This window comes from Narcine bancroftii, chromosome 10 (genome assembly GCF_036971445.1).
Source record: "Narcine bancroftii isolate sNarBan1 chromosome 10, sNarBan1.hap1, whole genome shotgun sequence".
Taxonomy (NCBI): domain Eukaryota; kingdom Metazoa; phylum Chordata; class Chondrichthyes; order Torpediniformes; family Narcinidae; genus Narcine; species Narcine bancroftii.
The window spans coordinates 91,087,127-91,112,552 of record NC_091478.1 but is presented as its reverse complement, the minus strand read 5'-3'; the positions used below and the strand labels follow the sequence as shown (position 1 = coordinate 91,112,552).

Here is a 25,426-nt window from a genome sequence, read left to right as displayed (position 1 = left end):
TCTCTCATTCTGGAATCTGCCACAAGTCAAAACATTATTTGCCCTAAAGACCCCCATCATATTGTTTCTCAGATTTCTCCTGCCAGGAAAGAAAATAATTTTTAAAATTTCCAAATGATGTTAAACTGTGAAATTGCTCGTAATATTTTATGAATTGGGCAGAAATTTATCAAATAATATTTAATCTACACATATACCCTAAATGGAAAAACATCAAAATGATATGCATGGATTTATGAAATCAGTAAACCATATGAGAATGCTGTTTTTATTCTTTGCAAAAGATCCTTGGTTTTATAATTGTGTTAAACAAATATACTTAACATTTTCATGGATTCTTGCTGTAATTGTGCTGTGAATTCCATGGCAATTTTAAATATTTCCTACTTCAAGAAACCTAAATGTGTACAAAATGTGTGAAATAGCTTTCACTCTTGTTCTGTTGTTAAAGTTTTTTTTCCTCTTTCTTCATCCAAAGGTTGGCCTGATCAGTGGTATCAGTCTCATTGTAGGAACTATGATTGGCTCTGGAATTTTTATATCACCTAAGTCAGTTTTGTCCAACACTGGAGCAGTGGGACCTTGTTTGATTATCTGGACAGCTTGTGGAATCCTAGCAACAGTAGGTAAGAACGGGTGACATTTTGTTTAAATTTGTTTTGGAACACAAGATTTCTAATGGAATCATAGAAATTCACAGATTGGAAAATGAGATCATTTTGCCCATTATGTCTGTGGCATTTTAAAATGAAAGCTGTCTGGGTTAGTTCCTTTTCTTTACCCAGACATTTGGACTTCAGGTCTAAGGAATAATCCAAATATATTTTAAAAATGCCTTGGCAGTTGACATTTGGGAAACAAGATCCAGACCCCCAGTATATGTGGATGAAAAACACTTTGCTCATATTCCTTCTAATGTTTTATTCAATGTCAAAACATTTGTTATAGATCTATTTGTTATAGATCAACAGGTGAAGAAAATAATGCTAACAGCTATTAAGCATTTGGTAAGTTGTATGATTTAAGAGTTTGTACCTCCTATAGATGTAAATGTCTACAAAGTTAAGAAATATGAAAAACTTTATTGTAACCAAGAATGAACTCTTCAGTTCAAGTTTATCATCATCTAACTGGAAATATACAATCAGACAAAACAGCATTTCTCTGGATTACAATGCACACATGGCAAGAATGTTGAACACATATTCACGAAACAATATTTATTTGTATAGATTAAATTCTTCAACGTGAAATACTTGTCCTGCATATGTATTGTTTGTCTGTATGTAAGTTATGTCTGGTTGTATGTCTGCATGTTTTGCACTGAGGACCAGAGAACGCTGTTTAACCAAGAATGAACTCTTCAGTTCAAGTTTATCATCATCTAACTGGAAATATACAATCAGACAAAACAGCATTTCTCTGGATTACAATGCACACATGGCAAGAATGTTGAACACATATTCACGAAACAATATTTATTTATATAGATTAAATTCTTCAACGTGAAATACTTGTCCTGCATATGTATTGTTTGTCTGTATGTAAGTTATGTCTGGTTGTATGTCTGCATGTTTTGCACTGAGGACCAGAGAACACTGTTTTGTCGGGTTGTACTTGTACAATCAGATAATAATAAACTTGACGCTACACATATTATACAGCACTTAATAATCACACATATACACAAAGATAGAATGTAAAATATATATAGAAAAATTGGAATAATTTAATTATTTATTTCCAAGTCCAAAAAACCCTCAAACAAAATTTTTAAACTTCCAGCACCAGTTTCTCATGTGCATAAAATTGTAAAGGCACAAGAAAAAAATGAGTATAATTAACCTATGCAGTCTTCTAATAGCTCAAAAATCCCAATGAACCCATGCTCTCCCCAGACTTGATAAAGGGTGACAATTCTTTTTCTCCCATTGATACTGCTTGATCCATTAAGTTCCTCCAACAGGTTGTGTTTAGTTTTGGTCCATGACCAACTTTGTAGCTAAAGTGAATAGTGACCCTGGACATTCAAAACAAAACTTGAGTACACTTGCATCCACATATTCAGCACACTGTGGGTGCCTTCTTAAAAGCTTTTTCCAGTTCAGTTGGTAAAAAACCACCAGTGGGGATAAATTTGATCAGGGTGCTATGTTAAAGTTGCACTAGGTACATACTGTACATTTATTCCAACTATTCTAACAATGCCATCAATAGGACCATTAGAATCCTATGACACACACTCCATGAACAAGATGATTATATCTCTGCACAAATTAAAAATAAATCATATTACACTCACACAAATAAACAAAAGCACAAAATGGATCCACCTTACAGCAATTAAAATATTATAAATGTGCTGTAGTAATCAGTAGAGCTACCAAGACTTAAATTCTCAATCTTTGAATATAAGAAATGGAAGAGGACTGGATCATTTGATCCCTTTATCTCTGCTCTGATATTCAATAGGAATATGGCCAATCTTTTACCTCTGCTCCACTTTCCTGCAGGACCCCATTTCCTTTGATTCAATCATTATATTGAAAATACTCAACTGAACCTTTGGGGAGAGACTTCCAAATATTTACCACCCTTTGAATGAAGAAATTTCTTCTCATCTCAGTCCTGGATAGTTGATTCCTCATTTTGAGACAGTGAAGCACATTTTATGAATTTACCTGGAATTCTCTTGTAGATAATAATGTCATGAAGTGATGGTTACTTTTCCTATTTTCTAGGTGCTCTGTGCTATGTCGACTTGGGAACAATGATCACTCAGTCAGGAGGGGAATATTCATATCTCTTGGAAGCCTTTGGCCCAATTCTTGCATTCCTGTACTCCTGGATGTCTATAATTGTAGTCAAGCCCTCTTCATTTGCTATAATTTGTCTGAGTTTTGCAGAATACGCAGCAGCTCCATTCTACCCTGGCTGTGTACCCCCACAGATTGTCATCAAATGCCTTGCTGCAGTTGCTATTAGTAAGTTCACACAGAGGAAATTTTTAAACAAATGTTTTGGTAAACCACCAATAAATAAGTATTGGCTAAAGTGATTACATTGAACATTGTAGTTTGAAAGTAATTTGAAATTGAGATTTCCCAATAGTTTTCATAATTTTGTAATTCAGATAGAATAACCTCTTAAAGCATGCCATATTTGCTCTTCTCTTTAAAATAAAATGAAGTGTAAGATGGATGTTTGGAACCAAAGGATCATGAATAATGGTGCAGAAAACCTATCACTTTCTTTTGAGCAATACAAATACAAAAGGGCGGCACGGTTGGCCTCGTGGTTTGCGCCACACCTTTTGGCAGTGATCGGAACCAGAGTTCGAATCCCACCCTGTCTGTAAGGAGTTTGTTCATTCTCTCCGTGTATTTTTTTTAGCTTAGGATCATTTCATTTCTTGTATCTTGTGAGTTGCAGTGTGAGTTCCACTTGAAGAGCAGGAGACTTGAAACTGTAGGTGCAGTTTCACAGGCGTACGTACGCTATTGGTAAAATGGCGGGCGCTAAAGAGAGATCCGTGTTTATACATTTTAAAAATGCTTTAGTTCCACCAGGGAAACATATAGATCTTCCATGCTATGCTTTTTAAAGTTTTTTTTAAGGGTGAAGGAATGTGTATTTTATGTTTTGCCATTAAAAATATTGTATTGTAATTTTAGGAGAAATTTGACCACTTTTCGAATGATTGAAAGTTTTTTATTTTCACTTTTATAGTTTTAATAACATTGGTGAACGCCCTGAGTGTCAAGCTCGCAAACTACGTTCAGAACTTTTTAACGGTTGCTAAGCTGCTGATAGTTGCTGTCATCATTGTGGCTGGACTTGTTCTACTGGCACAAGGTGGGATCAGCTACAAATAATAGCCAAATGTGCACATTCTTTGATGGTCATGTGTTGTGTTTAGTTATCCTTCTGTTTTCAAATCAACCTCGGTAGCATTTTCTAAATGCAAGGGTTAATGATGAATTTGGTTATCCAGAGTCCAGTACGACAGGGAAGTGTCAGTTAATGATTGATTAAATGATTGTGAACCTTATGCTTTTAAAAGTAATTGCCCAAGATGTAGATTGCTTTAAACTCCAGGAACCGTATTGCTAAATATTCACTATGGACCTGCAATAAAATCTCAAAGGTAATTAGGTACAATACAGAGCAAAATAGTCCAATATGCAAATACTGTCATGACTTTAATTGTTGAAATTTTAAGTAAAAATTTCTTTTGTTTTTCTAATGTCACTAAAGAAAAATTATATATTTCTAATCTATTTAGTTGGAAAAACTGTTTCTCTTTGCCTAACGATTCAAAACTGCCTACATAAATTTGCAGTCATTCACGTCTTGAAGTAAATTTGCACTCATCGATATTTTACATGATCTACTATCAACTTGTGCAATCATTGAAAATCTGTATCTTTTTGCAGTCCATCTATGAGAGTTCATTCTCAAATACAACATACAGATGTTGTTGGTATTGCACGAAGATAGTCTAGTTGATATCGTTGGTTGCATTACAAATGATCATCCAATACTTTCTAAATTAGAAATTTCTGAGATCTTTGTATAAATATTTCAAATGATTTCAAAACATTGAGTGCAGTTAGGTCTACAGCAATTACGAGATAAATACTCAGGTAGTAATTTTTTTAAATTGCTGGCTAAGAATCTAAAAGTCTTTTATCTGTTTCCAGTGGCAGTACAAGATTTTTACTTTCCTCTTCAATGAGGAAATAAGACATTCTCATGCTATGAGGATGAAGCTGATGCAATGTTGGGTCCATGGCCCATTGCTGATTATGGGTGACAGTGGGCTTGTGGTTATAGTCATTTCTGAAATAATTCAATGCAACATTAAGAGTGATTCTGCAAATTACATGTTTGGACCAATTGAGTGCAGCATTTGACAATGGAATGTACTATTCATCTTTACAGGAAATACCCAGAACTTTAAAAATTCGTTTGATGGATCTCAAACTTCCTTTGGTTCTATTGGTTTGGCATTTTATAATGGACTCTGGGCTTATGATGGATGGTAAGAGGCTTCCATTGTCATATTTTAGCATAATTCAGTGGATAATTTTGTAGATAACATAAGAAATGGTAGTGAGCATAGACCATAATCAGGTTTTCAAACCTGCTTTGTAATTCAGTAACATTGTTAGTGACTTGATCCTCACTTTGACTCTTTCTTTCCCAATTTCCAGCAGCTGGTGCCTGTACTCTGGTTCAAAAATATTCCTTTCTATCTTTTGAATAGGTTCAGTGATTGAGGTCCCACGTAATACTGGGGTAGAGTATTTCAAAGATCCCCGATCCTCTGAGAGAAGAAATTTTTAGTTCAAAATTATCTTAAATGGTCATACCTTTGTTCTGAATCAATACCCTTTACTTCCAGATTCCTCATTGAAGGAGAAATCTTCTCCAAAGCAACTCTGTTTAATCTCTGTCAGAATCTTGCGTCTTTCTAGTTGAATGCTATTTACTCTTCTAAACTCCAATAACTATTAATCTAACCCAGTGGTTTTCAAGCTTCCCCCTAAACTCACATTCCACTAATTTTGGCAATCTCTATGCCAAAAGTAAGGGATAGCTTAAGGTGGTATATGAGTGGAAAGAAAAAAGTTTAACCACTGTTTTAATTGTATCTAATTGACTCGTGCACTGTTTCATAACTCCAAAGGAAATGGGCCAATGACAATTTTTCTCAAGCAAAATATTTCAGTAACAATTGGGTCTAGAGCAGTGGTTCTCAACCTTCCCTTCCCACTCACATATCACCTTAAGCAATCACTAATCACAGAGCACATATGGCAGAGGGATTGCTTATGGTGGAATATGAGTTTAGGGGGTTTAAACTATTTAATTACAGTAAGGCTGCCTTTTTATCCTTGGAACTAACAATGAACCTCAATGAATCAGATATTTAGAACTATTGGGGGAGATGTCTTATCAGGGGAAGGTGGCAGTAGCCAAAATCAAGATGTAGCTCTCTGTACGTGAGGGCAGAAAAAAGAGTGGTAGAGCTATTACTGGGTGGAGATTACAATGTAAAGAGTTAGAATGAATAGGTGGCAGTGTTGCAGGAGGGAGTGTTTCCGACACCTGGGGCATTGCAACTGGTTCTGAGGGAGATAGGACTATTACTACATCTGAGCAGGGCTGGGATCAATGTCACAGGGAGATTGTTTGCTAGAGCTGACGTGGAGCATTTAAAATAATATGGCAGCGGGTTGGAAATCCAGGCAGCAGCCCAGAGGGAAGCATCATGGAGTCCAAAGCTAAGGTTAGTAAGAGTGGAATACAGAAGAGTCAAATGCAAAAGACATAAACATTACTCAATACTAAAAAGACAATGAATGCAAAGGCACTTTATCTGACTGCCATAGCATTTGAAACAAGATCAAATAATTTGTGGCACAAATCAGTACCAATGGGTATGATTTAGTGGCCATTGCAGAACTGTGGTTGCAAGGTGGAGATAATTGGGAATTAAATATCTGGGGATATTGGGTAATTTTAGAAGGTTAATCAGGAAGGTGAGGGAGTTGGGATAATTATAATCTTTCTTTCTTTTTCTTCTTCTTTGGCTTGGCTTCGCGGACGAAGATTTATGGAGGGGCAATGTCCACGTCAGCTGCAGGCTTAATAAGTTTGTCATATACATCATACGATGTACCTAGGCACCAAAATTCTTTCTTGCTGCAGATAAATACATACTTTATAAACAAAAAACTGCAGAAATAACTATAATAATACAATTAATTAAAGAGATGATAAATACAAAATAGATGATAAATATATTATGCAAATAAAGTGACTTAGCAAGAGTGAAGACAATCTTTTTGTGATGTCAGAGCAGTCTTGGATACATGCAACAAGAGGAGGTTCAAGAGCCTCAAAACTGTTGGAAAGAAACTATTCTTGAACCTAGGGGTGTTGGTCTTTGGCTCCTGTACCTTCCGCATGAAGGTAGTAGTAAGAATAGGTTGTGACCAGGATGATGGGGTCATCAGGTTGGTCAAAGCAATCTTGAAGAGGACTTTTCGGTATACATCCAAGATGGTTTTCTTGAGCAGTTGTTGCTGAACTTGCAAGGGGACATGCTATCTTGAGTCTGGTCCTATGCAATGAACTAGGTCAAATTTATGATGGAGTGATCACAGTATGATTGAATTTCTCATGCAAATGAAGGTGCAGTGGTTCAATCTAAAACCAGTATATTTTGCCTGAACAAGGGAGACTTCAAAGGACGAGATAGGAATTGGATATATGGAATCAGTGGTGGGAGGACTGCTGCAGGGGTCGTTGCAAGGCCCACAACTGTTCAAAATGTACGTTGATGATTTGGAAGAGGGGTCAGAGTGTTGTGTATTGAAGTTTGGTGATGATACAAAATTGGGTGGAAAAGCAAATTTTGCAGAGTTTGCAGAAAAATACAGATAGGTTAAGTGAGTGGGCAAGGATCTGCTAGATGGAGTACAATGTTAGTAATATGAGGTCATCCATCTTAGAAGAGAAAATATGTCTGATTATTATTTAAATTGTGAAAGTTTGCATCATGTTATTGTGCAGAGAGAATTGGGAATGCAAAAGGTTAGTTTACAGGTGCAACAGGTTATCAAGAAAGCAAATAAAATGTTGACCTTCATTGCAAGAGGAATGGTATTCAAGGGCAGGGAGGTTCTGCTGCAACTGTACATGGTACTGCTAAGGCTATACCTGGAGTATTGTCTGTAGTTCTGGTCTCCTTACTTAAAAAAGACATACTGGCTTTGAAGGAGGTGAAGAGGAAGTTCACCAGGGGTTAGCCTCTGCAGAGAGATTGAGTCTCTTGCAACTGTACTCATTGGAATTCAGAAGAATGAGAGGGAATCTTGTAGAAACATAAAATTATGAAAGAGGTAATAAGATGGAGGCTGGAAAATTGTGTCCACTTCTTTGAGACTAGAAGTCTGGACATCGCCTCGAGATTTGTGGGAATAGATTTAGGATGGAAATGAGGAGGAAATGCTTTTCTCAGAGAAAGGTGAATCTGGAATTCTCTGCCAATGCCCAGGGGAGCTTTGAATATATTTAAAATGCTGATAGAAAAGATTTTTGCAAAGTACGGGAATTAAGTGTTACAGGGTAAAGTACGGGAATTAAGTGATACAGGGTAAAGGCAGGTAGGTGGAGCTGAGTCCACGGCCACAACAACCCTGATTTTATTAAATGGCAGAGCAGTCTCGATGGGTCGAATGGCCTACTTCTGCTCCAATTTGTTATGTTCTTTGATCTTCTCCACATACAGGCATATACCAGGTTAAATTAAAGGACAATCTGTTTGTACTGTAGACTAAAATACATATTTAAATGAATATTGCTATCAATTCAAGATACTTTGATCTCTTGAAACAATTAGAAGCAATCAAAAATATTGAAACAGACTGAAACAGGAAACTAATGTGAATTGATGTTAAATAATTTATATTGCGATTACATCTAGGAATCAGCTCAATTTTATCACAGAGGAACTGAAGAATCCATACAGGTAAAATTAAATCTTACAGTTTTAACAATAAAAATGGTAAACAGCATTTGAACACCTTTTTTAAAAGAAATTCAATGCCACAAAACCACGAGAAAATATGAGACTGTAATTTATGATCACATCAACAGCAGTAGGACATCAATGTCATCTTCAACTTGTGGAATGTGTGTGTGTGTGTGTGTATGTTATGTGGAAAGAGGCACAAGTTTGGTGGTTCAATGAGCAATGAGTCTGGACCCAAGCTGACCACAGGAAGGATCTTTATTGAAACACATGCAAGGTAATCGCAACAGGAATAACATCCACCAGTACTCTCAACCACAAAGCACAGTATAATCAGTCACGTTAGACTTAACACTACCAATACTAGCACTGATTGCACTCAAACAAGTACAGTGCAACCCAGTCACATCAGATGCAATGATTACCGATAATAGCAAATGTTTATACAGATTTATAACAACCAAGGACTACAACATGTTACCTGCCATTCCTTGTCTTATTTGGGCACAGCTCAGATTCTAACTACAACACTAATGTACAACACCCCCGAGCCCTGTGTAGTGTACACCTTACCAGCATTTTCCACAGTTCACAACTAGAGGGGAGGAGGGTTCAGCTCTGGACCAAAGGGCAAAAATGGAAGAGCTACTCCAATGGTGGACTTTATAGAAAAGTAAGCTGGAGGGTCCAACTCAGGTAATCACTAGGTGATGAAAGGGGCCATTGGCTAGGTGTACAGTAATGGGTGGGCAGAGTCCCACCTTGATTGGTAGGTGATGCAACTTCTGACTAGTACTCGCCAATAGGGTTACACTGCAGTATACCATCAATATTTGTCTGGACACCAACAGTAACCATTATTTTCATTTCAAAAGTTATGAAATACTTTGGGATATCTCACAATAAGATGTTATTAAATGCCATTTTATCCTTCTTGGCTTTCTGTAAAGAAAATACTATGTTAAGAAGAACTACTAGTTCTAGGAAGAAATTTTGTTCAACATAGAAATGAAAAATAAAATCAAATTTCCAGTCTTTCCAAGTTGATGAGTGAATCAAACCTGATCAAGTAGGGCAGAGTTTCTTTTACAAACAGATAACTGTATAATAAAACAACATTCATTTAAGCATAACATGGTTCACACAAATGGACAAGGTTAAATTGAAATATTTCAACATTATCTATGTTCTGTAGCATAATAGGTAGAAGAAGCATTTGAATAAATGCTTACCCTGTTCAAAAAAAAACTCATCAAATTTGACTTTCCAGTATATTTAATGTACTCATTCAGCAACACAGCCGTCCAGGTAGAGAATTCTAAAAATTCACAACCCTCTGAGAGAAGAAATCACTCCTCATCTCACTGTTCAATGGCTAATCCAAATTGTTCTCACCAGGAAATAACATCTTCACAGCATCCAGCCTTGTCAATAATGATTCAATTCAATCACTTCTCATTTTACTAAATTTCCAGAGAGTATGTGCACATTGGGCTTATTTGTATTTGAATGTATTTATTCTCTCATTCAAGAATGAATTTAGTGAAACTTGGCTTCATTGTCTCCAGATTAAACTCTCTGAAATCGGAAAACTAAAACTTGGTATAATCTCACTGATGCCCTGTTGTCATACACAGCTCGTTGTAGTAAAGTGTTCTTGCTCTTTATTTAACTTTGGAGTAAAGGTTATGTTTCAGAACTTGATGTTTTTCTTCAGTACAATTTAGGGCATTACTTCAATGCAAATTGTTTTTAAAGGAAGGAAACTCACGCAGATTTTTGTTTTAAACTTCAGTTTTTAGGTTTAAAGTAAATGATGAGGCAGTTTGGAATATTGTTGCTTACCATTTAGTTCAATGCATACACTGAGAGTTTATTAGATGATACAAATGCTATGATTTGATAATTTATTGTCATATCCATAAGTGCATTGTACAGATGCACAGGAAAAGGGAAGTCTAGGACAAGAGGGCATAATTTCAGGATAAAAGGGCAGATAAATTTCTTTAGTCAGAGGGTATTGAGTCTGTGGAACGTTGCCACAGGTGGCTGTGGATGTGGGGTCATTGTATGTATTTAAGGCAGAGATTGATAAGTATTTGATTAGTCAGGGTATCAAGGGTTATGGGGAGAAAGCCAGGAAGTGGAAGGATGGATCATCTCCTGATTAGAATGGTGGAGCAGACTTTTGTTCTGAAATCTTGTGATTGTAATGAGCACTGATCTTTATTTGACAGAGATTTACCGCTCTCCATCATTATCGGTATTCCTTTAGTTACTATTTGTTACATCCTGATTAACATTGCGTACTTCACTGTGATGACTCCTACTGAACTATTGCAATCGCCTGCTGTTGCTGTGGTAAGTACCCCTTTAATTACTGATTAACTTTCAAATTATGAAATCTTATAATTCCTGAAATCTGAGGAAATGTTCAGATTTATTTTCAGAGTGCATAAAAGACATTACATCCAACCCTGAGATTCTTTTTCCCTCCCTGCAAGGCAGAATTGTCTCTTATTGGTAGGGCAAAAAACTTGTACTCAATGTACACTTGTAAACAAATAAAGAAATATAAACAAACTGCAATATAGAGAAAAAAATCAATAAAGTATAAAGTATAGATTAGCAGGCGGTGGAAATCAGTGTTAGAGCTGATTGTGAGGTAGAGGAGGATAAGGGTCATGCAAGGACTCCATGTATAGGCAGAAATCAAAGGTTTGTATGTGATAGAAATGTTCTCAGATGTATTTATTTCAATACAAGAAGTATTGTCGGAAAGACAGATGATCTTAGGGCATGGATTGGCACGTGGGATTACGACATTATTGCTTTTAGTAAGACAGTTGCAGGAGGGGCTGGACTGGCAGCTCAATGTTCTGGGGTTATGTGGTTTCAGATGTGATAGAGGGGGAAGGATGAAAGGGGGAGGAATGGCATTGCTTGTCAGGGAAAATATCACAGTTGTGCTTAGGCAGGTCAGCCCAGAGTGTTCATCTACAGAAGCCATATGGGTGGAGCTGAGGAACAGGAAAGGTGTGACCACACTGAAAGGGTTATATTATAGTCAGAGCCCAATAGAGCGAATTGGAGGAGCAAATCTGTGGAGAGATAGCAGACTGATGTAAGAAACAGAAAGTTGTGGTAGTAGGAGATTTTATCTTTCCACATTGACACGGACTCACATACTGTAAAAGGGCTGAGTGGCTTGGAGTTTGTTAAATGTGTTCAGGAAAGTTTTCTAAATCAATATCTAAAGCTACCAATGAGAGATGATGCAATACTTGATCTCCAACTAGGGAACCAGACAGGTCAGGAGACAGAAGTGTGTGTAGGTGAACATTATGGGTCCAGTGACCATAATGTCATTCGTTTCAAGTTAATTATGGATAAGGATAGGTCTGGTCCTCGAATTGAAAGAAAGGCTGATTCTGTGGAAATGAGAAAGGATCTAGGAAGAGTGGATTGGAATAATTTGTTTTCTGGCAAGGATGTGTTCAATAAATGGAAGGCCTTCAAAGGCAAGATTTTGAGAGTGAAGATTGGCATGTTCTAGTCAGAGTTAAAGGCAAACTTAGCAGGCATAGAGAACCTTGGTTTTTCAAGGGATAGTAGCAATCTGGTTCAGATAAAGAGAGAAGTGTATAACAAATATAGGCAACAAGGAGCAAATGAGGTACTAGAAGAGTAAAGAACATGTAAGAAAATACTTAAGAAGGAAATCAGGAAGGCAAAAAAGTCATGAGGTGGCTTTGGCAGCTAAAGTGAAGGTAAACCCAAAGGGTTTCTACAGGAGTGTTAAGAGTAAAGGGATAGTAAGGGACAAAATTGGTCCCTAAGAAGATCAGAGTGGCCACCTATGTGTGGAGTCTAACAAGATGGGGGAGATTTTAAAGTGTTTTTTGCATTAGTATTTACTCAGGAAACTGGTATAAGGAAGGAAGGGAAACAAGCAGTAGTGTCATGGAACATATAGAGATTAAAGAGGAGGAGATGCTTGCTGCCTTGTATGATATTCCCTCAGACCTTGATGGAGACAAATGTAGAAATTGCAGGGGCACAAATATTTTAAATGTCCTTATCCACAGGTGAGGTTCTGGAGGATTGAAGGGTAGCTCATGTTGTTCCATTGTTTTAAAAAAGGCTCCAACAGTAAACAAGGAAATTACAGGCTGGTGAGCCTGACATCAGTAGTAGGTAAATTATTGGAAGGTGTTCTGAGAGATTGGATATATATTTGGACAGCCAAGGGCTGATTAAGAATAGTCAGCATGGCTTTGTGCTTTGTAGGTTGTGTTTAATTAGTTTTTGAGGAGGTTACCAATAAAGTAGATGAAGGAAAGGCTGTGGATGTTGTCTACTTGTACTTTAGTAAGGCAATTGACAAGGTCCCATGGGAGGTTAATTCAGAAGGTTCAGACACTAGGTATCCATAGAGATGTTGTAAACTGGATTCAAAATTGGCTGAATGGGAGAAGACAGAGAGTGGTAGAGGATGATTCCTTCTCAGACTGGAGGCCTTTGATTAGTGGTGTGCCTCAGGGATCAGTGGTGGGACCATTGTTTTTTTTGTCTAAATCAATAATCTGGATGATAATGTGGGAAAATGGATCAGCATGTTTGCTGTGACACTAAGATTGGAGGCATTGTGGACAGCAAAGGATCTTGTATAACTGAAAAAAATGGGAAGGAAAATAGCAGATGTGGCAAAATGGGCAAGAAAATACTCTTAACATGCCTGTAGATAAGTGTGAGGTGCTGCATTTTGGAAGGACAAACCAAGATAGGACATACATAGTAAATGGGAGGGCACTGAGGAGTGCGGAGGATCAAAGGAATCTGGGAAAACAGATACATAATTCCCTGAAAGTGGGGTCACAGGTAGACAGGGTTGCAAAAAAAAAACTTTTAGCATCTTGGCCTCCATAAATAAAAGTATTGAGTCCAGGAGTTAGGATGTTATGGTGAGGTTGGATAAGATATGGTGAGGCCAAATTTGGAGTATTGTGTGCAGTTCTGGTCACCAAAATACAGGAAGGATATCAGTAAGATTGAAAGAGTGCAGAGAAGATTTACTAGGATGTTGCCCGGTCTTCAGGAGTTGAGTTACAGGGAAAGATTAAACAGGTTAGGACTTTATTCCTTGGAGTGTAGAAGAACAGGGGAGATTTGATCAAGGTTTACAAAATTATAAACAGTATAGACGGAGTAAAAGTGAATAGGCTGTTTTCACTTAGATTAGGAGAGATAATTACGAGAGGTCATGGCTATAAAGAGGAAAGGTTTAGGGGGGACATTAGGAGGAATTTCTTCGCTCAGAGAGTGTTGGGAGTGTGGAACAAACTGCCATCTGATGTAATAAATGTGGGATCATTCTTAAGTTTTAAAAATAAATTGGATATATACATGGATGGGAGAGGTCTGGAGGATTATGGAATGGGTGCAGGTCAGTCGGACTAGTGGGATGATGTTTTGGCCCAGACTAGAAGGGCCAAATGGCCTGTGTTCTATGCTATAGTGCTCTATAGTTCCAAAAGTAAGAGTCCTTAAATGAGTGTCTGATTGAGTTTGTTGTTGAGGAGTCTGATGGTGGAGGGGTAGCAGCTGATCCTGAACCTGGCAGTGTGAGTCTTCTTTCCTGATGGTAGCAGAGAGAACAGAGCATGTGCTGTGTGATGTGGGTCCTTGATAATTGCTGCTGCTCTCTGACGGCACCGCTCCCTGTAGATATTCTTGATGGTAGGGAGGGTTTTATCTGTGATGTCTTGAGCTGTGTCCACTGCCTTTTGCAGGGCTTTCTGCTCAGGGATATTGGTGTCCCCATACCAGATCATGATGTAGTTGGTCAGCACACTTTCCCCTCCTAATCACTTACTGCATTTTCATGTTGGCCTTCAGTGACTACTATACAATCAAATCTATGTCCCTTTAATCATTGATGCTGTCCAATTTAACATCACTTAATAAATGGTGTTACCGGCACCAAAGTGGATGCAGTCACATTTTTTCACAATATATTCCACCTACCATGTTCTTGCTACTCACTCATCTTTTGCATATTACTTTGATGGCTCTTTTTACACACTTGATGAGACAGTGACACATGCAGGAGTTCTGAAATATAATGATAATGCTGGAAATACTGAAGAGATGTAATGGAAATTGTTATGTTTGAGTTGGATGATCTTGCACCAGAACTGGATATGAAAGGGGAGCAGAGATTGCAAAGGGAATGTCTGTGATTGATTGGCAAATTACATGATGGAGACCAAAACACAATACTGGAGAAACTCAGCAGGTCTAACCGTGTACTTTCCATCCCTTGATGAAGGCTTAAGCCCAAACCATTGGTTATGTATCTTTATCTTTGCTAGATAAAGTACACTGTCGGACCTGCTGAGTTTCTCCAGCATTGTGTTTTTACTTCAACCATGGTGTGTGCAGACTCTTGTGCTTTACTTCTAAGTGATAGAAATGAGGAATGTGGCAGGTCTTGTGAAAAATAAACAAAATATAGTCAAGGTGGGGTATAAGTAGGGAAAGCAGTATGAATATCAGAAATTACCAGTGGAAAATACTAAGTGCTAGAGATTTGAAATAGAAATGATGATTAAAAAATAACGGTAATTGTACACTGTAGGTCCTGTTTCCTTCCTTCCTTAAATCTATTACTTCAAACCACTCTGCCTAAAATTGAATTTGCCAATTTCACTATTCTACAAAATCCCTCTTTTCCCTTTTACTCATTGTTTTCTGCATTTTCAAATTCCCAACAAGAGCAGATGTGAAAATTATGTCTGGAATATTCATTCATAATTATCAATATAATCTCAAAAAGACCTGTATCCTACTTGGGGATACTATTTTATTACCCTACCAATCTAGAAAGATTACCAAATATTATTCTGTTTTCTGTCCCTATACATTTTGTAATTGTTTGCAAACAATTCTCTTAATTGGTGCAAATGCCTTTCAAAGTTCATATAACATCAATACCATCTTTCTCCAAATCTTTCTGTTATTTTGGAGAATTCTATCATTGGTAAAATAAAATTTATGTTTAATAGCTCCATATTTGTTTTCATTTGTTACCCTATATTTTTTCAAATATAAATTAATATTTTCCAAAATTATTGTCTGTAGAAGTTCCTTTCCATTTGACCATCTAGTCTCCCTCTTTCACAAATGATGTAACATTTGGAATCCTCCAGTCCTCTGGCACCAAATCTACATTTGAGTAAATTGTTACCAGAGTATCTGCAATCTACTGCTTCTTCCCTCAGCAATGTAAGATGTATTTCATCTGGGCTCAGATATTTTTCTACTTGGTTGACAGCCAGCCTTTTAAGTGCCACATCAACCTATTTTTAGTTCATCCAGTACCAACACTGCCTCATCTATTTGTGCATCGAGAGAGAATGGTGCCAGTGAAATAATAAATTATGGATATAAGTTCAAAATACTCAAAACCCTAGCACATCAGTGGGGAGATACAGAATTAGTGTTTCAGGAATCTGACCTTTCATCAGAACAGGGAAGTATTAGAAATGTAACATTTTAAGGTGAAGAGAAAGGGCAAGAAAGTGTAGGGGTAAAAGTTTGGGATAGTGTTGAAAGCAAAAGAGATTACATGAAAAACTAATTGCGAGATAAAAGTATGTTGTAATGAGACAAATATTTTTTAAAAAGGCAAGAAAAGATGTACTATACATTAACAGAACTGCAATTTAAAAATTAATCTGGAAGGTTCTTGTGTTTGCAATTTGAAGTACCTTGTATTGAATTTCATTGGAATCTAAAGGCCAAAGTCAGGTTGATGTGGGATAATGAAAAGGAATTAGAGTTCACAAGATTTGAAGATTACTAAAGGTCACATTGAATGGAGGTGTACTGTACAGTGGTTAACCAATTTGTGGTTATTTGTTACTGGGAAGACTGATAATAAATTTAATTTATAATTATAGCACAGTAACACACTACTCAAATACACCCATAATGTGATGGAATTTTTACATAAAGATTGAAAGTGATTTGTTCAATTTGAAATCTAGATCTTGAACCAAAACAAATAAAACCTTAAATGTGTAAGGCGTGGATTATCTATACTGTCGTAGATTGGGAACCTACACTAAATGAATAAAGGCTAACTTTTAAATAATTAATATGGAAGTTGACTGACAACATGACTCTTTAAGGCATGAAACCGAGAGGAAATGTGGTCTAGTGATAACTAATGAGAAGTTAAAGATAGTATTAGATCAAAGGAACATAGTAATGGCAGTAAGGTTAAAATTAGAAAAAAATTCTTGCCCTCATTAACTCCACTTTCTCCAAGTCAAAAAAGTAGCCATAGCCCCAGGTATGCCAGCCATTTTGTTGACTTTGTGGAACAATAGGAAAGGCTCCTTTGACAACAACATTGGTGCTGCACCCATGGGCTTGTCAACTTAATCCACTTTGCTGCTAACTTCAGTCCTGACCTCAAATTCACTTGGTCCATTGCTAGCAGCATTCTCCCCTTTCTCAATCTCTCTGACTCCATCTCGGGAGACAAACTCTTGACAGACACTTTCTAAAAACCCACCAAACCTACCTCAATTATATTTTTTCACACCCTGTCCCTTTGTAACATTTCAGTTCTTTCTTGCAATTCCTCTGTCTGCTCCCAGGACAAAGTTTTCCATGCCAAATCATCTGAGGTACTTTCCTTCTTCACAAAACATGGCGTCCCCTCTACTGCCATCAACTTGGCCCTCACCTCCATATCCTCCATTACCTAAACATCTGTCCTGACCCCCTCTGCCACTATATGTAACAAGAACACCCCGCCATCCTCCACATCCAACATATATCCTCTGCCATTTCTGCCATCTACTACATAATCCCACCACCAGTTATATTTTCCCCTCTCTGCCTTCTGCTCCCTCTATGATTCCCTTGTCCACCTTCTTCCCACCAATCCCCCCTTGGTACCTACCCCTGTGACAACAAGCGACGCTACCCTTGCGCCAACACCTCTTCCGTCACCACCATTCTGGGCACCAAATGGTCTTTCCAAGTGAAGCCACACTTTACTTGTGAATCTGCAGGGGATCATCTCCAGCATCTGATGCTCCTGTTGTGGTCGTCTCTACATCAGAGAAACTGGGCACAAACTGGGAGATTGCTTAGTTGAGCATCTTCACTCTGTCCACTGTTATAGCTGCGATCATCCAGTGGCAACCCATTTTTATTCCCCACCCCATTCCTATGCCGACATGTCTGTCCATGGTCTCATGCACTGCCAGAAAGACTGAGACCACCTGCAAATTGGAGCCACAACCCCTTGACTGGGCACTCCCTAACCAGATGGCATTAACATTGATTTCTCCACTTTCCATTAGTTCCCCCACCCTAGTCATTACCTTCCCCTATCCCTCTGTCTCATTTCCTCCAGTTCAGAATTCACAGAGCTACTACCTTTCCTCTCCTATCCTACTGTGACCCTGCCATTTCTTCCCTCCTCCCCCAGCCTTTTTAATCAGTAGCCTCCCTGCTTTTTGCTTATACATTGAAGAGGGCTCTAGCCCAAAATGTTGGTTTCTGTATATATGTAGTCAAATTTTGTGAACCAATTTTTGGGCTAGAGAATTTGCATTTTGAGTGCTCATCTAGATACTTTCTAAATATTTTTTAGAGTACTTGCTTTTGCCATCCTTTCAGGCAACATGTTACAGATTACTTACACCCACTGGGTGGGAAAAAAAACTTCTTTGGGTGCCCTCCAAACTTAATCCTGTACCCCAAACAAATGACCTTTAGTTTTAGGTACCTTTGCTGTCTAAATTTTAGTTTCCAACTATCTTACCTATGTCTCTGTCAGTTAACCACTCAGCCCCCTGTGCTCCAAGGAACCTAAACCCAGTTTGCACCCTCTGAAGTGCAATTAATCTCTTTTTATAGTGTGGCAACCAGAAGTGTATACAGAATGCCAAGAGTGATCTAACTAGTATTTTTTTTTAAGATTGATCAACAATCTGCCTGCTTTTACATTCTATGGCCCTGCTATTTAAGTGCACAAAATGCCTTCTTCGGCCCCTTAATTCATCTTCAGGGATCCTTGGACGTACAGTGAGAATCCTCTAACTTCAACATCCCTTTGGGCCCTTCCATTCATTGTATTAACCTTATTAGTCCTATCTTGGTGCTTTTCCTTGCATTATCAGGATTACTTTACATCAGGCCTTTTTATGGACAGATCAATATCCTACTGCTGATCATTATCCTCTTCAATATCATCAGTTCTATTGATTTTCATGTCAGGAGTTTGTGGAGGTTTGATGTGACAAACTTCTACAGATGTATAGTGGAAATTGTGCTGACTGGCTGCATCATGGCCTGGTATGTGGGCGCCAATACCTCTGAACGGAAACCCCAGTACTTCACAGGGAAAGCTTTCCCCTGCCTTCGGAGAGCAGCAACAGTCATCAAGGATCCACACCACCCAGAACATGCTCTGTCTCACTACTGCGATCAGGAAAGAGGTATAGGGGCCACAAGACGCACCACCACATTCAGGAACAGATATTACCCCTCCATCATCAGACTCCTGAACAACAGATGCAGAAACTTATTTAAGGACTCTTCCTTTGCATATTATTGCACCTCATTAGAAGGCGATTCGTATCTTATAGCGCGGGTGTCTGTGGACCTCAAATATTGAATTTACGAGGCCAGGCTAACAGTGGCTAACAGCCACAAACTCAAAAGTGGACTCCTCTGACTCATTTACAACATGTGTATGTTAATGTGGAATTTAAAGGTCTTATTGTAGGGTTTGAGTCACAGTATTCTGTTTTCCTGCTTCCTGAATCATGACGTATATGCATCTGTTCTGCTACTCAGCTGTAGCGTGGTATGAAATCTTGGACCCCAACTACCGCGTTCTATCGAGGTTTTACTGTATTTATTTTCTGAATTTCACAGTCAGTTTGCACTTTATTCTTTGTTTACTTTTCTCTCTTTTGTTTAAGTATCTTTTTGCACTTCTGTAAAGTAGAAATTCCACCTGGCCCACAGGAAAGCGAATCTCAGGGTTGTGTGTGATGTTTTGCATGTACTCTGACAATACATTTGTATTTTGATCTGCAAATAATGCTTGACAAATCTGCAGGGTTTTTTTTGAAATTAAGGAGAACCAGACTTTTTGATATGATGACACACCAGAGGTTATTAAGCAAATTTAAAGACATGGTATTGGAGAGAAATGTAGGTGTAGGGTTATGGCTTGGTTAACAGAGAACTGGGGATACTCAAGAATGGGTATTTTTTGGGTTGGAAGCTGTGTTGCTCCAGGGATGGTGTTGGGAACCCAGCTGTTCACAATTTAGATCACTGATTTAGGTCAGAGAGCCAGGTGTAATATATTTGTAGTTTACTGATGACATGAAGTTGGGTGACAGGTGTAGAACGGCTTCAAAATATACTGGAAATGCTATAGAGGTATAGATTACCTGTAATTTTGTTCAATGGTGGAGCTTGGGTATGGAATTAAAATGGGTAAGTCCTACTTCAGCTTCTCATGTTCTGCACTGTGATTATTGAGCACATCATGTTGAACTGAAAGAAGTCCATTCCGAGTTATGAACATCCAACATGATGTTGGGAGGCCGGCGGGGTGGATTTGTCAGCTGAAGGCTTCTTATGGTGGGTGGGAAGTGGATATTTGCTCCTGTCCTGGGCTGGTTCAATCTGAACTTAGCTTGCTGAATCAGTGAGGCCGGCTGGCAGTCACTCTTCCCATTCCTTCTCTCTCTCCTATCACAGCTGTTTCTCTGATCCTATCCAAGACACTGTCTTTGTTCATTTCTGACTTATGACTAGTTCTCGGGAAGGAACCATGTTGAAACCTGAGACTTCCTGTAAAAAATAAACTGTTGTTTCACCCGCAAAGTATATTTGGGAAGGGCAGGTACTCCTGCTCTTGTACTTGCACAGGAAGGAGCTGTGGGAAATAAAGTAGGTTATTGAGCACTGGACTAAGGAGTTGTGGATTGATCAATTATAAGATGTTTGAATATTAATTTAGAATGTAAATGCACAAGAATCATTTTTTAATCTATAAAATTTCATAGGATATTTATCTACAAGTTAATTGAAATATGTTTAAAATATTTTATCAGATCATTGGTCATTTTTATTAATTGCATAGACTTTTGGAGATCGTGTCCTCACACCAGTTTCTTGGATAGTTCCACTCTTTGTTGTATTTTCTACCTTTGGAGCTGCAAATGGTTCCTGTTTCACAGCTGGCAGGTAAAGGGATTTTTTTAAAATCAAAGAATTATATTGATATTTAAGTTCTTTTTTTAGTCATAGATTTTCTGATGGGAGATCAGAAAAAGCAATCTACCATAGCAAATTTAATTTGTGAACTGGCTTCTCAAGAGGTAAGATTGCAGTATAAATGATGCATATGGGCTAACTTACTTATTGCATGTGAAAAGGGGAGGGTGTGTGTAGAAGTCATCCTGCTTTTATTGGATGAAATTGTTACAGTTTTATCCGTTGCTTTGTTGTATATTAGACTGTTAGTTATATACTCTGCCCCATCATCTACTCATTGCCTGATATGCTGATGTCTTAAATCTAAAATGGGATAGTTACTTTTATTCAGCCAACCCTTTTTAGTAGGAGTGGTGTGACGCTCCTGCTACCTCAACACTGACTTCAGGAGTTATCTGTGTGGACTTTGCATGTTCTTCCCATGACCATCTGAGTTTCCAGTTTATTCACACATTGTTAATCTTCTGAGTCCGTTCATCTGTTGCTCTCCAAAACAATAATCCATTACTCCACAGCATGTACAATTAACATCCATTTGTGAAGTCCTTCAGCAAAGCAGTTTTCATAGTCTTTACAAAGGCACTGGGAGCCTGGACTGTCTGGCTTGAGCAGAGCTCTGGCATTTTCAATGAGATCTGTGTTGTGAAGTGTTTGTATCTTTTTGTGACCTAACTAAAAAAAACCCACAATTTATCTCCTTTAAAACATATCTATATACAATATAACATAATCTGTCACAGTGAGGTGCTGCATTTTGGACAGAATTAGCATCAGAACAAGTCTAATTGGGGTGGGGTGGGGTGGGAGATTAGGTTAGCCACAAGGGGGCACAATCTGACGTTCAAAAACTCAGTCAGTTGGGGGGGGGGCTAGTGGTGCTTACCTACCTCCCATGAACCTTCTCTGCGTGCCACCGCTGTCACACTTGCCCCTCCCTCCGACATAACAGACAAATGCGCTGTTTATATCACATGGAGACTAGTGACACCAGTGCTGCAGGTGTGGGGAGGTTGCAATATCTTATTTGGCCTCAGGATCATTGGCCCTGAGTTTGGAAAGACAAACCAGAAGGCTGAGTACAGGGTTAATGGTCAGTTACTTAAGAGTGTTGTTGAATAGAGGGACCTTGGTGACCTAATCCATATATCCTCGAGGTCGCCGTGCAGGTTGGTGGGATAGATAAGAAAGTCTATGGGATGTGGGCTTCATTAATAGGGGGACTGAGTTCAAGAGTCAAGAGGGCATGTTGAACTCTACAAATCTCTGATGAGACCACATTCAGTTATGGTCACCACATTGTAAGAAGAATGTAGAAGCTATGGAGAGGGTGCAGAGGAGATTTACCAGGATGTTGCCTGGATTGGAAAATAAGTCATGAGGCAAGGTGACCAGAATTGGGACTTTTCTTTTTGGGGCGAAGAAGGATGAGAGGAGAGCCTGTTTCTTTGTCTCAGGATAGAAATAGCAAACACCAGAGGACATAAGTACAAAGTGAATGGAGGGAAGTTTTAAGGGAGAAATTAGGGGTAAGTTTTTTTTTTACACAGAGAGTTGTGGATGCTTGGAATGCCTTGCCAGGGTTGGTGGTGGCATTGAAGAAATTCTTAGGTACGTGGATGTAAGGAAGATAGAAGCTTACAAGGTAGGGAGTGTTTCATACTTTTTGTTTAAGGAATATATGGGTCGGTACAACATCGAGACCCAAAGGACCTGTACTGTACTACAGTGTTCTATGTTCTAAATGCCTCCCAACTTCTGGAGTAAATCATCTGTTATGTTCTACTCTCAGAATCCCCACATCAGCAATATTCCTGCTCTCCCTCCTAGATTCCCATTCCCCCACCTACTCCCATCCACCAAACATTGATTTCCCATCTATATTCCATCCTGATTACCGCTCTTACTTCACACTGAACAACCCCTCTCCCACCACAGGAAACCTTTGCTGGAAACCGTGTCTAACTACCTAAGGCTGTGGCCTTTTACCACTGGCGTTCCATACATAAATGATTGATAAAGTTTGACAAAATCTCTGCGTTTCCTGGACATCCACCCCATAAATATCAGGTTCATGATTGTGATTTTGATTGTGATTTAGTGAAATATTTGTCAAATTTGTGTCAACGTATTGTCTAATCCAGATTTTCTAATGAAACTGGGGAAATCCTAACACTGGTCTTAGCAAGGAGATTGGAAATTATCCTTGTGCGCCAAACCTTGGCTATTGTGACAAACACACGTGAATTCAAATATCATCTGAGCAATCAAATGATCATGTCCATTGTGGAAATCTTTATTAAAAAAATTCTGTTTCAGTAGAATTATGAGATAAGATAAATATTGAGTAAGTGAAGCTCATAGCTAGCTTGTTGAGATAAACTGTCATTCTGAGTTAGCTGAACTTTATTCATAAATATTGTTGACTCAGTGAGTATCTGATATTGGACATAGAATTGTTAAACACATTCAGGCTGGAAATTGAGAAACCTTTGTCATTTTTAAAAAAAAAAAGCAGTTTCCTGGTGGTGCTGCTGGAGTTGACGTAATGGCAGCGCTGCCGCTGATGCAGACCCTTGGAGAGCGGGCAGTGGAGACACAGCACTCCCGTGGTGGCCAACCTCCCAGTTTGTCTGACATCAGCTCTGTACAGGAGCCGGCGGTGGTTTTATTTAAAATCACGCGACTGCTGGGTCTGCGCCCAAGATGGCGGCACCTCTGATCGGCAGCAACCCCAAAGGGTTGCAGACTCCAGGGAAGTGGAGGACTGGCGCAGGACACCAGAATACAGGGAGAGAAGGAGAAGCAGAGGAGGTGACCCACACGGCAGTGACCAAGGCAGCAGACCAGTGAGAGATTCTGTGGCTGAAGAATCTATACAGGCAGTAGTGCTGTTGGTGACTCAAGGCGAGGAACAATTGGACGCTACAGTCAAGGAGCTCATACCAGGCTGCAGACTACTAGACACTGGCTTGAAACTGGCTGAAGGGGATACCAGGTATCGGAACCAGACTGTGGGAGGGTGCTGAAGGGTTTCTAATCATATCAGAAGTTCGGATCTGGAGCTCCGGTTGCCGAAGGTTTGGACTGGACTCTGTGTACCTGTTGGAGGTGAATCCATGGACACCCGGTGATTTTGAGGGAAGTCTTCTTTGCTTCTGATTGTCAGGTGCTTCTGCTGAGGGCAAATCTGTTCTGCCTTACAGCAGACAAAAGGCAATTTTGTGTTATATGGCACTGTTTTTATTACATTGTATTTTGAATCTTGGAATATATCATGTACATTATTACCAACAAGCAAGACTAGTTTTCCCCCAGTTCCAACTCAAACTTATGAATACTTAATCACTCCCACCCACTTCAATCATTTCCTGTAACTCAAACAAAAACTCTGTTGATGGGCTTTCAGAATGATACACGTGGACACTTCTTAAATGCTTCTCATGTTAGTTGATTTTCATCTACTTAACACTTTGGGTGAAGAAGGCTCTCAAGTTTAAATTCAAGATTATTGTCATCTGATTTTTCATATACAACAGACCATAGTACAGACACACAGTGCACCCCATGCACAAACAACATATATACACACATAAATAGTGATCCAAAATAAATATATTATACATAATTTATGGGTTTCTAGGATTATTGAACAGTCTCACTGCCTGCAGGTAGGAGCTGTTTTCCATCCTGTCAACCCTTGTTTTTGTGTTCCTGTAATGGCCTTAGTTTTATCTATCTGTTATGTGGGGAAAAGTATCCTGCCTTATCTGCATTCACAACAATTCGCTTCACCACATGTGACTGCCGCAGTAGGAGCATCAACTGTGTTGTATCGATGTAACAGTGTTTTAATTGCACAATGTTGTTAATTAAATAATTTGGACAGTTAACAACTCTGCACTATCATATTTCTGTAAGCATCTGAGGTGTCTGGTTGATTTACTGTATATTGGCATTTTGCTGATAATTTATTACCATTAATGGGAATAATGAGAAAATATGTCTGCCAGGGTTTTCATTGAAGCCATCTGCACCTTTGATTTTCCTGTTTTGACTGAAGCCATCAGTGGCTTTTTCGTAGCATTAGAGTGGTCATTCTCAATGTGTAAATCAGATTTTTTTTCAGTTGTAAATAGATCTCTGAATTGTACTTAAAATCTAGAAACTTTGATGTTTGTTTCACAGTATGATGTTAGGATTAGAGCGGGCAGGATTAGGACCGTCAGGATTGAAGCGCAGTCCAGGTGCGGACAAGACACTAAAGATTTGACATTCTATGTCAGCCAGAATAAATGGCCAGGGAAGGAGATGGAATTGCGATTGTGAACTTGTGGGGTTCTTCTGAACATGGTGACCATTTTTATAGATGCTTTGTTAACTTCCTGCATCACACCTTCCTTGCATTTTAGAAGAAATTGAATTTAAATTGGCATCGTGGTTGGCCCAGACATTGTGAGCTAAAGGGCCTGTTGCATTGCTGTACTGTTCTATGTTTTATGTCTCCTCTTAACTTTCATGGAGAACAGATATTGCCTGTCCAGAATGACTGGCTTTTTT

The 25,426-nt window shown here is 38.6% G+C and overlaps 1 protein-coding gene across 3 annotated transcripts in view; it reads left to right on the top strand.

Annotated features, from left to right (window-relative positions):
• The window catches only part of slc7a9 (solute carrier family 7 member 9), a 53,104-nt gene that overhangs the window by 12,848 nt on the left and 14,830 nt on the right, over positions 1 to 25,426 (top strand). For all 3 annotated transcript variants that reach the window (XM_069901796.1, XM_069901795.1, XM_069901794.1), the window contains 7 exons: positions 479 to 626; positions 2,742 to 2,984; positions 3,730 to 3,855; positions 4,945 to 5,044; positions 8,498 to 8,542; positions 10,783 to 10,906; positions 20,736 to 20,839. In XM_069901796.1, the coding sequence (XP_069757897.1) occupies positions 479 to 626; positions 2,742 to 2,984; positions 3,730 to 3,855; positions 4,945 to 5,044; positions 8,498 to 8,542; positions 10,783 to 10,906; positions 20,736 to 20,839 (890 nt within the window). The remainder of the gene's footprint in view (positions 1 to 478; positions 627 to 2,741; positions 2,985 to 3,729; positions 3,856 to 4,944; positions 5,045 to 8,497; positions 8,543 to 10,782; positions 10,907 to 20,735; positions 20,840 to 25,426) is intronic.